General features: G+C 42.9%; 1 protein-coding gene across 1 annotated transcript in view; it reads left to right on the top strand.

The window, feature by feature from the left end:
* SMARCC1 (SWI/SNF related BAF chromatin remodeling complex subunit C1) overlaps nucleotides 1–12,700 on the top strand; it is a 184,487-nt gene that overhangs the window by 129,046 nt on the left and 42,741 nt on the right. Inside the window, exons 23-24 of the mRNA XM_074946484.1 lie at nucleotides 3,906–4,020; nucleotides 5,024–5,178. Of these exons, the coding sequence (XP_074802585.1) occupies nucleotides 3,906–4,020; nucleotides 5,024–5,178 (270 nt within the window). The remainder of the gene's footprint in view (nucleotides 1–3,905; nucleotides 4,021–5,023; nucleotides 5,179–12,700) is intronic.

Here is a 12,700-nt window from a genome sequence, read left to right as displayed (position 1 = left end):
GTGGCCTGGAGATCACTGGCTGTGATTTATTTTTGCGGGGCCCCCCTTGAGCCAAGGCCCTGGGCTGCAGCCCCTAAAGCCAGCCCCTGCCTTAATCCTGCCCTGTGGGAGATCTGCAGCAGCCCAGCTGGGGAGCCAGGAGCCAGCTTTCTTGTCAATTTCATGGCTCAAGCAGAGCTCTGAAATTAACAAGAATGACAGCCAACAGCCAATGTGAGGAACCATGTCTACGTAGACACTGAGTCGCCCTAGCTACACTGACATAAGTCTTACGCCTCTCATGGAGGTGGAGTTGTTATGTTGGTGTAGTACAGCACTTACATCGGCAGGAGTAAGTCTGTAGTGTAGACACTGACGTACTTAGGTCCACGTAAGTTGCCTTATGTGGACCTAACTCTGTAGTGTAGACCAAGCCTAATACTCAAAAAACATAATTCTGAATGTTACTCCTTGTTTGCTGTATTCTCTCGAGTAAGTTTATATTGCTTTTATGAAATAATATATGTAAATACAGTGCAAGGTAATCATGGGCATGAAAATTACTGTTCCAAATTTATTGGAAACTAATTCCTGGTCTAGTAGAACAGAATAGATTAGACATTCAGATAGATCCAAATTACTTGCAAATGTTTAAATATTTCCCACCTCCACCCTTACGCATAAAATCACTGCTCATATCATTAATACAGTTAAGGCCCTTGAGTTGGAATAAGCTAGAATATGTGAAGAATTCCACTTCTTTGAGTAGTGTCCCTGTGGGTGCTTCATGACAGGGCATACTTCCTCGGGGCAGATTTATCACAATGTCCAGCCTTGTTTCAACAATCCAGTAGAGTTTACAAACCCCACTGCAAGGGCTTTCCTACAAATTCTGGGCCATATGGCAGCCTGTATGTTCATGACTTCCCTAGCAAGACTTAACTCTTGGTGTCTTCACCTGTAATTGAGAACCATCTACACTCCCAACGCTTCGATCCAAGCAGGTGTCCATACCTCATAGGGTCCTCAGTCATCTGAACTGGTGGAAGGACCCACAGAAGGTGTGGGGGGGTGTTTCATTTGTACAGCCTCTTCCCATGAGGATTGTCACCGCAGAAGTCTCCCTCATTGGCTGGGGTGCACAATTCCAAAGCCTTAAAGCTCAGGGCAAATAGACCCCCTCCATATCAACATATTGGAGCTCAGAGCAGTCCATTATGCTTGCCAACACTTTCTCCACACACCAAGGACCACCCAATCAGAATAATGCTGGACAACAGAGCAGTGATGTTTACATCAATCAGCAAGGAGGAGCAAGATACTAGTCCTCCTGCACCAAAGCCATAAAACTATGGAACTTGTGCACGTCACATCGCATGCATATCTCATGGTCATCTGCTGGGACTACAGAACACAATCATAAATTCCCTCAGCAGGCAGTTCAGCATCAACCACAAATGGGAACTGAACAACAAAGTGTTCTGAGAAATACGACTTTCCTGGGGCCATCCACAGGTGGATCGCTTCACTACTCCATTCAATGCAAAGAGCAGACGTCTGCTCAAGGTGTGGGCACGACCACAACTCAGTGGGAGATGTCCTAGTCATTACTTGGCCTCAAGGCCTGCTATGCCCTTATCCCCCAATACTGCTCCTGTTTAAGTTCATAAAAAAACAGAGACAAGAGGAACTAGTAACCATCCTCATAGCACTGTCGTGGCTGAGACAGGCTGTGGTTCCCAGAGCTGATTCATATATCTGTACAGTCTCTTCTCTGCCTTTTTCTGACCCTGATTCTCTTCACCCAGGTATCAGCATTGGTCCCCTCCCCCAGTCTTGCAGCACTTTACCTCAAAAGCATGGCTGCCTGATGGCCCTCTGGTATAGCATAGGTCTGCTCTCCAGAAGTTCAGTGGGTGCTGCTCAATATCAGAAAGCACCAACTAGAAAAAGTGTGGAAACGCTTCCAGGCTTGTTGCAACCATCAAGCTGTACTTCCTCTCAAATCCTCTGTCGCATATCCTCAGTTACCTGTCAAATTAAAGACTATAGGCTTATTGCTAAGCTCCATCAAAGTTCTTCTAGCTGCCATCACAACTTTTCACCCTCCCGTACAAGGAGTCTGTCTTCACCCACCCCAGCACTGCAAGATTTATCAAGGGTCTATTTAACCTCTTCCTACCAAGGAACCAACTGCACCATGGGACTTCACCTTAGTTCCCAGTGCTCTGAGGAAACTCTCATGCAAACCTGTGGGGAGTTACTGCCTCCTTCATTTGTCCCTTAAGACCTTGTTCATGTTAGCCATTACTTCGCCTAGGATGGGTGGGGGATCTTGAATCCTTGATGGAGGACCCATCATACACGGGGCGCTTCCAAGATGAGGTGACTTTACATCCACATCCTCGCTTCCTTCCTAAAGTCTCTACAGAATTCCACGTTAATCAGGATATTCACCCACCAGTATTTTACTCCATGCCTCACTCTAGTAGAGAAGAAGCGAACCTCCATACGCAATGTTAAGAGCTCTTCCCTTTTACCTTGACAGGACTTGGCCCTTTTGGGTTTCCCCTACACTCTTCATCTCTGTTGCAGAAAGAAAGAATGAATGGACATCTGATCTCCATCCAGAGATTGTCCAAATGGGTTGCAGGTTGTGTCCTGTTATGCTACAAAGCCTTAGGGGTTCATCTCCCTCCTCCTTCCCCCCTGAGAGTTATTGTTCATTCCACCAGGGCTCAGTTCACCTCAGCAGCCCTTGTCAAAAATGTATGCATCTCAGACATCTGCAGGGCAGCCACTTGGTCATTGCTGCATATATTTTACCAGCATTGCACTTTCATGCCTGCCTCCAGGACTGACATGATGACACTTTCCTACAATACTAGATCCAGTTCCTTGATGCCCTCCTCCTTAGTGGAGGTACTACTTGGGAGTCTCCTTATGTGGACCATCCAAAGGGACACTACTTGAAGCAACAGGAGAGGTTACTTACCATGTACAGTAACTTGAGTTCTTTGAGATGTGTGTCCCGATGGGTGCTCCATTACCTGCCCTCCTTCCCCTCCGTCTCAGAGTCTCTTTCTTGGGACTTTTGTGGTTGAGTAGGACCTGGAGTGGCGGCAGGTCTCCTCCTCTCTATATACTGTTATATCAGGGCATCAGGTTTCTAGGGCACAGGTGTAGACCTGGGGAGACAGCTGACAAAAATTTCCCATCAAGAGCACACTGGCGCCCTTGCATATCTAGACATGGGAGCATCCATAGCGATACAAATCTTGAACTGAAGTACAGTTCAAGGTAAGTAACTTCTCCTTCATTTTATTTCCCTTCCTTATGCCACACTTTTGCAAATACCTGTTGCTTTTTTCTGTTGGACAAAAATACTCTTTCCCACTGTGTGTAATTACATGGCAGCACTCATTGCCACATGATATTATTGAGGCCAAGAACTTACTAAGATTCAAAAAGGGATTGGATGTTTATAGGGATAACAAGAATATCCAGGTTTATAATACTGAATGCTAACAAAAAATTTGGAAAGTATATAAAATCTCATGCTTCAGTCTTAAACCAATCTGTAACTATTAAGGATTAGAATGAAGTTTTTGGGGAGGGACAAGATGATTCCACTTCTCTCTACTGTGAGGTTTCTTGCACTGTCTGCTGAAACAAAATCTGGTGCTGCCCCCTGTTGAAGATGGCTTCCTGGACTAGATAGGTCATGGATCGGATCCAATATGGCAATTGCTTTGTGCCCAAGAACCTTGACCATGGTTGTGAAAAGAACAAACAGGCAGTCCCAAATTGAGTCCACCTTCTCAAGGATGATAGAGCATTTCAAAGTGAATCTGTGACCAAGCTAACAAGGAATTTTTTCTTATGTTTCACTTTCTCTCTTCCATCATACCCCTCCAACACTCTAGGTTGAAAGCAAAGGAGAAAGTGAAATAGAGGAAGGTGATAAGGTGCAGGAAGGAGAAAATGAGAGAAATCCAGAAAAGGAGCAGGACAGTGAAGTCACTTCTGATACCAAGTCAGGTAATAGACACCAGCTGTTACTTGAGCTGCATTTTAGTTTTAAAAGCCTTTCTCCAAAGCTGTAAGAATAGACTATAAAGTTAATTGTGGCAAAAATATTTCCTCTCGCACAACAGGTCTGCAGCTTGGTTCAGCAGCAGATATTCCAGTTCATTTCACAGAAAAGTTCAAGTGCTAAATTCATATTGCAATCATTTCAGACTTCAATTAAGGGACTTCTTTCATCTTGACTGTAGGGACTGGGCGAGCAGATTGCTAAACTAAAGTGAGCACAAACCATATAAATGAGTTTATTTCTATATGCTAATCTGTTGGTCCATTCCTAATGTAAAGAAGCAGATGAATGGGACTCCTTTGAACACAGCTTTGTGCTTAAAAGCTTAACAAGCTTTCTCCGTTTCCTTACGAGGTTGTGCAAATCATTTCATTCGATTGGTTGGGAATAAAGTACTGAAAAATCATAGTATCTTCCTATATTTTAAAATACCATGTCATTTCTCACATAAATCTGTGTTCTGATTGTCATATAGATCTGGCACATCTTTTCTGACAGGATTTTTTTCATCAGGATTTTAGGGAGGACAGAGCAAAACAATAAAAAGGTCTCCATTTGCCTCTCAAAATGGAGATGTTCATGGAATTTGTTTATTGGAAATACAACTTAAAATTATATTGATATTAAGTCTAAGAAAAAAATGGGAAGAGAAGAGTGCACAGGGGTAGGAAATGAAAGCACTTTAGGAGCATCACCCTTAAAGGTTTTGGGGGGATCCTCTGGAATATACATTTTGTGGAGGTATTCAAACTGCTTCTGTAGCAGTATGTGGAGAAATGCTGAGGCGCTATAATAATGTAAAGCACCTAAGTGGGAGAGTTGTAATGTGCATGCATGGGTTTATGCTGTGTGAGCACAGAAGTACGTGCTGTGTAAATCCTGTCCCTGATGTGATAATCATTAACAGTGAAGAATGAATGTAAAGAAATTATTGGGTCATCTCTTTAGAAGAGAAGGAGGCAGAAGAGAACAAGGAAAACGTTGATGCGTGCAAAGACAAGGAAAGCGAAGCTGGAAAGAAGAAAGTGGAACACGAAATCTCTGAAGGAAATGTAGCTACAGCTGCAGCTGCTGCTCTTGCCTCAGCTGCCACCAAAGCAAAGGTTTGTCCTATACAAATGTCCACTGCAGCTGATTTCCAGTTTCAATTGGGAAGTGTTCAAAAATGGCCCATTGTTCCAAACCACTGGGATTTTAAGTGCTTTTTTGTTTTTGTGCTCTTTCACTTCCGCTGTTTGCACACTATCCTTAAATGAAATTGTTTCCCTGTGAATAGTTTAATGCTACCATTGTAAACTTACTAACGTCAGGGTGAGCATCCCCAAAAAAGAATGTCATCTTTTCAATGTGTAACTTGGGCAGTTGTCTCTGCTGGGTGTGCTGTTAGTGGTCAAGGAACAGGATTGGGAGGCAAGATTTGTGGGTTCTCTTCTTGGATCTGCCACTGACTAGTTGTGTGACCTGAGGCAATTCATTTAACTTCTCTGTACCTAAGCTGCTTCATCAGTAAAATAAGTGTAACACTTACTTCGCAGGACAATGTGATAATTATAAAGATCTCTGAGATCCTCACATGAAAGGTCGTCTGTTGTTTTTCAGGGCTGGATATTGAGAGAGTGGTATTTTTTCCATTCCATATTTGTGTTAAATGGCCTCTTAAACTTTCCAGCCACAAATCAATGAATTATTTTTTTCAGTCTGCCTTTTTTATGTATATTTTTAAATTCTTTGATTCTCACTTAAGTTGTCTGCAGACTTTACCTAATGAGCCATAGCTTGAATCAGTGTTCCACATGGCAGCTCTGGTTTACAGTTTTTATTGTAAATATCTTCTGAATATCCTGCTTCATTCAATTTAATGAATGTTACACCCTTTTTCCTCCTCATATTTAAGACCTCTCCTCTACTTCCCAGATAATTTGTTTCATTGTAATCCTTTCTCTGTCTTTTTGTTCTTTTCACTAGCTCTGCTGAATACTATACATCACAAACTCCAGGTCAGGTTTTAGTAATAAAATGTATAACTAGGTCCAGTTGGGTGGGCCTCAGCACTGAAATTGCTCGTATAGTAAAATCCCCAATTAATTATTGCTGTAGGATGGATTTGTGGCATTTTTCTGCCTCTGTGAGAGACCCTTATTACTGTGACCCCATCATGTGTGGAAGGTCAATTAGATTATCTGCCATATCACTTGTCTGGTTTGCTTATGATGATGTTTTGTAACTTGTGCTTCATCTCCTCAGAGAGAGAGGGAGAGAGAGAGAGTGTGTGTGTGTGTTTTCTTGGCAGGTCCCTTGACACTGCTTGGGATGCATACTTTCCAGTGCTGGATTTCTTTGTCCTGCATTTTTTGACAGTGGCTGAGTAGTCATTGCCATGCTAATGATGCTTAGGAGAGGCAAATATAATACTCTGGTAGAGCAAGGAAAAGCTGTTAGTTCCTCTGGAAAAAGAACTCCAGTTGATTGCTGCATATTTCTTTGAAACAAACTGACCTCAAAAGAGGAATGGGAGACAGACAGCCTCTGGCATGGTGGGGGAAAGAAGAAATGAGGGTTCACACAGAGCCCCAGCCTTGTGGGGAGAAAGGAGGATGCTAGGATAAGTTGGGGGATTGGGACAAACAGAACCCCTGATAGCATGTGGTTGGAGGAACCGGACATACTGGGAATAGATATTCACTATGGGACTGGGGGGGAGGTGGCCACAGAGAGCCCTTGGCATGGAGGGAGAATGGAGCACATAGAACCCCTGCCATGGGGGGAAGATTAGGGGACCTTGGTATGGGGGGGAAGAGTAGTATGGGGGAATGCACAGAACCCCTGCTCTGGGGGGTGCAAATGGGGGACCTTGGTATGGGAAAAGGAGGTTTTGGAGGGCACACAGAACCCCTGCAGGATGAAGATGAGGGGAGTTGTAGGGAGGGGTGGCACACGAGCTTGCAGACGGATCGAGGGAGCCCTGGCATGTGCGGTAAGCTTGTCCAACACAAGTTACGTAGTGTGCTCCCCCCATAGTTTTTAGTGGAGCCTCTGGTTCTGGAGGAGCTCAGCAACTCTTGACGGGCAAAACCGTGGGAACTCCTTTCCAGAACATGGACTTAACTTCCCTTTAAACTAGTCTGTACTCAGGGAGCGCCCTAGATTTTTCTAGCTGCAGATGTTCTTACTCTCTTGGGGCATATGGATGCTGTGGGTGCAAATTTGAAGGTCCTGAGTTTGTAGCATCCATGTGGGGAAGTTACAGCACAGCACTTTTGTGTGCACTGCTATTCACACCCCTTTTGTCCAAACTGCAGGTCAGTGTAGACATGTCGTTAGAAATACCAGCAGACTTTGGTCCCTGCAGTTTGTTATATTCCCAGATAATGAGTCATACTCTGGCTTCTGTCGTGACTGACAATTGTTCGGGGGGGGCATGTAGTCGACCTACAGTCTAGTCAGGTTTATTAATATAGGCCTTATCCCCTTCCCCTGAGCATGCTTGTACTCATTTCTGATTCGGTTTGAGTTGTTGTGAATTCTTATCTGCGAAAAAGGCACTCTGTCAAGTTAGGGTATGATGATGTCACTATAATGGGATCGTTTAAACGCTCAAAACCCTTGAACTTGAGACTGTTGGATTCAGGTAAAGCAATCTTTTAGGTAGTCACCTTATGGCAATGGCTAGGTTTAAAGTCTTTGAAATGTCATACATCATTTTATTGAGACTGATCTGAGAAAGGGGATGAGGTTGAAGCTCCATTTACAGTTTGTTTGACCCAAACTTTAAAATGTAATATTAAACTGGCATATAGGATTCCCCAATTGTTCGTTTATTAATTTTAGGATTATTTTGAGATGTGAATACCAAGGTGACTTCTTTTCTATCAGCCTTATAAACTCAACCTGAGATCTGAAGATCGAGCTGTTCTTTCTGTCCCTTCCATCATCAATATCGAGGATTAATTCAGAGCTTAAATGTTGATGCACGAGCCATGGCAGAATCAGATCAGGCTTTCATGGCTATGTTAGCACTGCAAGGCTAAAAAGGAATAAATGCTTTTAGTAAAGTAAGCAGATAGTGGTCACAAGGAGCAGATGTTTTGAGCCATTTAAAGAAGCCATTTAAAAGTTATGTTCTGACACACCTTCTAGATCTTTTTTTTTTTTTAATAACCCTCTGTCTGCTGTGATAACCCACACAATTGTGAAAAAATGACAAATACCCCTTAGTTGTGCTTCTCAGGTCTGGAATTCCTTTCTTTCATCGAGAGGTGGTAAGATGATCAAAGTATTTATTTTTTAATTCTGATCTAATTTCTGTAGAACCTTTTATCTGAGGATCTCAGTGTCATAACAAACACTAACTAAACTACACATCATGCCTGGGAAATATGTATTATACCCATTTTACAGGTGGCAAAACTGAGGCATGGATATGATTTGTTATATTATAGTGTGAAATGGCTTGGGATGCATAATAAGTGCTGCACATGTGCTGTGTGTGTGTGACTGAGTGTAGCCTTCTGGACTCTTGATCTGTTAGATACTTATCTGTATATTTCCTTTGGGTGCAAAAAAATTAGTGCAGACTGGAAATGGAAGAATGTTACACTAGTGGAGGTTCTCCCGATAAACTGGGGTCCTTGCTTCATGATCACATTTGGTGATAACTCTAGTGAATGTTTCCTTTCAAAACTTATTTTAATATCAAAAGATCTAAACAGCAACCTAGTTTACATATGCAGTCAGTGCAATACGAGGGGCTGAATGTCCTGAAGCAGTTTACAAAGCAGTCAGAGCATGCAAGGCCTTATTTAAAGCCAAATTCTAGTGCTATAATATGAGACTATTTCCCAAAGAGGCGCTGGTGCTTCAGACCATCTGGCTTCATTGTAGGTAATTTTGCATGTCTGCATCTAGGTCTGAAGAGTAGAAATGAGGTCTTCCGTAAATAGCAAAACCCCTTATAGCCTGAGCACCATGGATCGATGGGCATTTTCAGGCAAGCAATAAAAATGTAAATAGGAGTGAAATGTAATCTTTTATTTTGAGAGGCTTCCTGCTCCCAATCAAGCTCATGTCCCCATTTTCTTCCGTTGGTGGTGGATGTAAGAGGAAGAAAGGGCTTGGATAATGCAGTCCTTTTGATTTTGACAAAGGCACACCGAGAAAATTTATATTAGAGGAAATAATGTCCTGTAATCAGGACCTTCACACTCCAGAGTAAAATTGGAGTGCAACAAGGCCTTCTCTTCCCATTTGCACTAAAATTTCAGACAGCATCAAGGCCTTTTGTGAGCCATGTCTGTGTCTGAGATGGAATAATTTAAACTTTAATATTAACCCCAGACCACTAAGGCCTGGTCTACACTGGGGGGGGGGGGTGTCAACCTAAGTTACGCAACTTCAGCTACATGAATAACATAGCTGAAGTCGACGAACTTAGATTGACTTACCGTGGTATCTTCACTGCGGTGAGTCGACGGCTGCTGCTCCCCCATCGACTCTGCCTGCCCCTCTTGCTGAGCTGGAGAACAAGAGTTGACAGGAGAGCGCTCGGGGGGGTCAATTTATTGTGTCTAGATCAGACGCAGTCGACAGATCGATTGCTGCCCACCGATCCGGCGGATAGTGAAGACATACCCTAATTCTAGCTTATATGGAAAGCTATTATAGTGTTGCAAACTTTGCATTAGAAATAGAACTGTAAGTGTCACAGGAGAAATCTTGCAGTTAGCTTTTCTGGGGGAGGTTGGTGGCTGTGGGACAATGTTATTAAAAGAATGTCAGTGTGTTTTAGAGGCAACACAATATTGTAGTGAGTTGGGAGCTGGTCATCAAGAGACATGGTTTCTGTTTGCAGATCTGCTAGTAACTTTGAATTTGGGCAAGGCACTTCACTTCTGCACTATAGTTTTCCACATGTAGAAAGGAGCTAATAATCCCCATACACATGCAGTTTGTAAAGTGCTTTAACACTTTTGGTGAAAGACTCAAAGTGGTAAATGATAGGTTTTTTTGTATGAGATTTTTGTTTGGGGTTTTTTGTTTTGTTTTTTAATTGTTTTGGTGATACACCCATTGCATCTCTTCCCTTCCCAACCCCAAATTGCTGAACTAATTTTCGCTGACCATGAAAATGCATTTCAGGACCTATGGGTCCTTTCATTTTTTCCCACCACTGGACACCCTTTCTGCTGCAGATTGATATAGTGCTCTTTATCTAGTCATGTGGTTGATCAAAACAGCCTATGACAAGAATACTGATTTATAAATTATCAAGACAGAAGGGATCATTGTGATGATGTAGTCTGACCTCCTGCATAACACAGCCCATAGAACTTCCCTGAAATAACTTGTTTGAACTAGAGCAGATCTTTTAGAAAAACATCCAGTCTTGATTTAAAATTTTCCAGTGTTGGAGAATCCACCACAGACCACGATAAGGTCCTCTCATGGATCAGTAACTGGTTAAAAGACAGGAAGCAAAGGGTAGAAATAAATGCTTAGTTTTCACAGTCGAGAGAGGAAACTGTACTGGGACTAGTCTCGTTCAACATAATCATAAATGAGCTGGGAAAGGGGGTAAACAGCGAGGTGGCGAAATTTGCAGACAACACACAATTACTCAAGATAGTTAAGTCAAAACCTGACTGCAAAGAGTTACAAAGAAATCTCACTACACTAGGTGACTGGGCAACAAAGTGGCAGATGAAATTCATTGTTGATAAATGCAAAGTAGTGTACATAGGCAAACATAATCCCAGCTATACATACAAAATGATGGGGTCTAAATTAGCTGTTACTACTCAAGAAAGAATCTTCGGGTCATTGTGCTCAATGTGTGGTGGCAGTCAAAACAAGCTAACCATGTTAGGAACCATTAGGAAAGGGATAGATGGTAAAACAGAAAATATCATAATGCTACTATATGAATCCATGGTATGACCACTTCTTGAATACAGAGTGCAGTTCTGGTCACCCCATCTCAAAAAGGGTATATTAGAATTGGAAAGGTCCAGAGAAGGGCAACAAAAATGATTAGGGGTATGGAACAGCTTCCGTATGAGGAGAGATTGAAAAGACTGGGACTTCTTGGTTTGGAAAAAGATGACTAAGCAGGCTATGGTAGAGGTCTGTAAATTCATGAATGGTGTGGAGAAGAAGAATAAGGAAGTGTTATTTATTCCTTCACTTAAACAAGAACCATGGGTTACCTGATTAAATTAATAGGCAGCAGGTTTAAAACAAACATCAGAAGGTACTTCTTCACACAATGCAGAGTGAATCTGTGGAACTCGTTGCCAGAGGATGTTGTGCAGTCCAAAACTATAACTGGGTTCAAAAAATAATTTGATAAGTTCATGGAGAATAGGTCCCATCAATGGGTATTAGCCCAGATAGTCAGGGATGCAACCCCATGCTCTGGGTGTCTCTAGCCTCTGATTGCCATAAGAGGGGAGTGGATGACAGAGGATGGATCACTCGAGAATTGCCTGTTGTTGATTCCCTTTGAAGCCCCTGGCATTGGCCATGGTTGGAAGACAGGATTTTGGCTAAATGGACCATTGGTCTAACCCAGTATGGCCATTCTTATGTTAAATTGTTCCAGTGGTCATTCACCCTCACTGTTAAAAATTTGTGCCTTATTGCTAATCTGAATTTCTTGCTTGAGCTTTCATTGGATCATGTTATACCTTTGTCTGTTAGATTGAAGACCCCATTGTCAAATATTTGTTCCTCATGTAGGTACTTATAAACTGTGATTAAGTCACCCTTTAGTCTTCATTTTGATAAATTAAATAGATTTAGCTGCTTGAGTCCCTCATGGAGGCATATTTTCCAGTTCAGTTCTTTAATTATTCTTGTGGCGCTTCTCTGAATCCTTTCCAGTTTATTAGCATCCTTGAATTGTGGGCACCAGAACGGGACACACGATTCCAGTAGCAGTCGCATCAGTGCCCAATACAGAGATAAAATAGCCTCTCTGCTTTTACTCGGTAGTCCTGTGTTTGTACTTCCAGGGAACTCATTAGTCCTGCATTTGCTACTGCTGTGATCAGGCGAAGGTGCCACCCCCGGCGACTGTAACCCTCCACTCGACCAGGGCACAAGCCTCTTCAGCAGCTTTCCTAGCCCAAGCGCCTATCCAGGACATCTGTAGGCGGCCACCTGGTCGTCTGTCCACATTTTCACGTCCTATTACGCACTTACCCAGCAGGTCTGGGACGCTGTTGGCTTCAGTAGAGCCATACTGCAAGCCGCTAGACTGAACTCCAAGCCCACCTCCAGGGATATTGCTTGTTAGTCACCTAGAATGGAATTGACGTGAGCAGACGCTCGAAGAAGAAAAACGGTTACCTACCTTTCGTAACTGTTGTTCTTCGAGATGTGTTGCTTGTGTCCATTCCCTTACCCGCTCTCCTGCCCCTCTGTCAGAGTTGCCAGCAAGAAGGAACCAAAAGGGCATAGGGTCGGCAGCGCCTAATATACCAACGCACGGCACTCAAGAGGGTGCTACAGCCAACCCTACAAATACCACTAAGGCAAAAATCTCCAACGACTATGCACATGGGCGTGTGCACACCTAGAATAGAATGAACATGAGCAACACATCTCAAAGAACAACAGTTACAAAAG

The sequence above is a fragment of the Natator depressus genome, chromosome 2 (genome assembly GCF_965152275.1).
Source record: "Natator depressus isolate rNatDep1 chromosome 2, rNatDep2.hap1, whole genome shotgun sequence".
In the NCBI taxonomy this organism is placed as follows: domain Eukaryota; kingdom Metazoa; phylum Chordata; order Testudines; family Cheloniidae; genus Natator; species Natator depressus.
The sequence above is the reverse complement of the archived record's forward strand: the minus strand, read 5'-3'. Positions and strand labels throughout refer to the sequence as shown.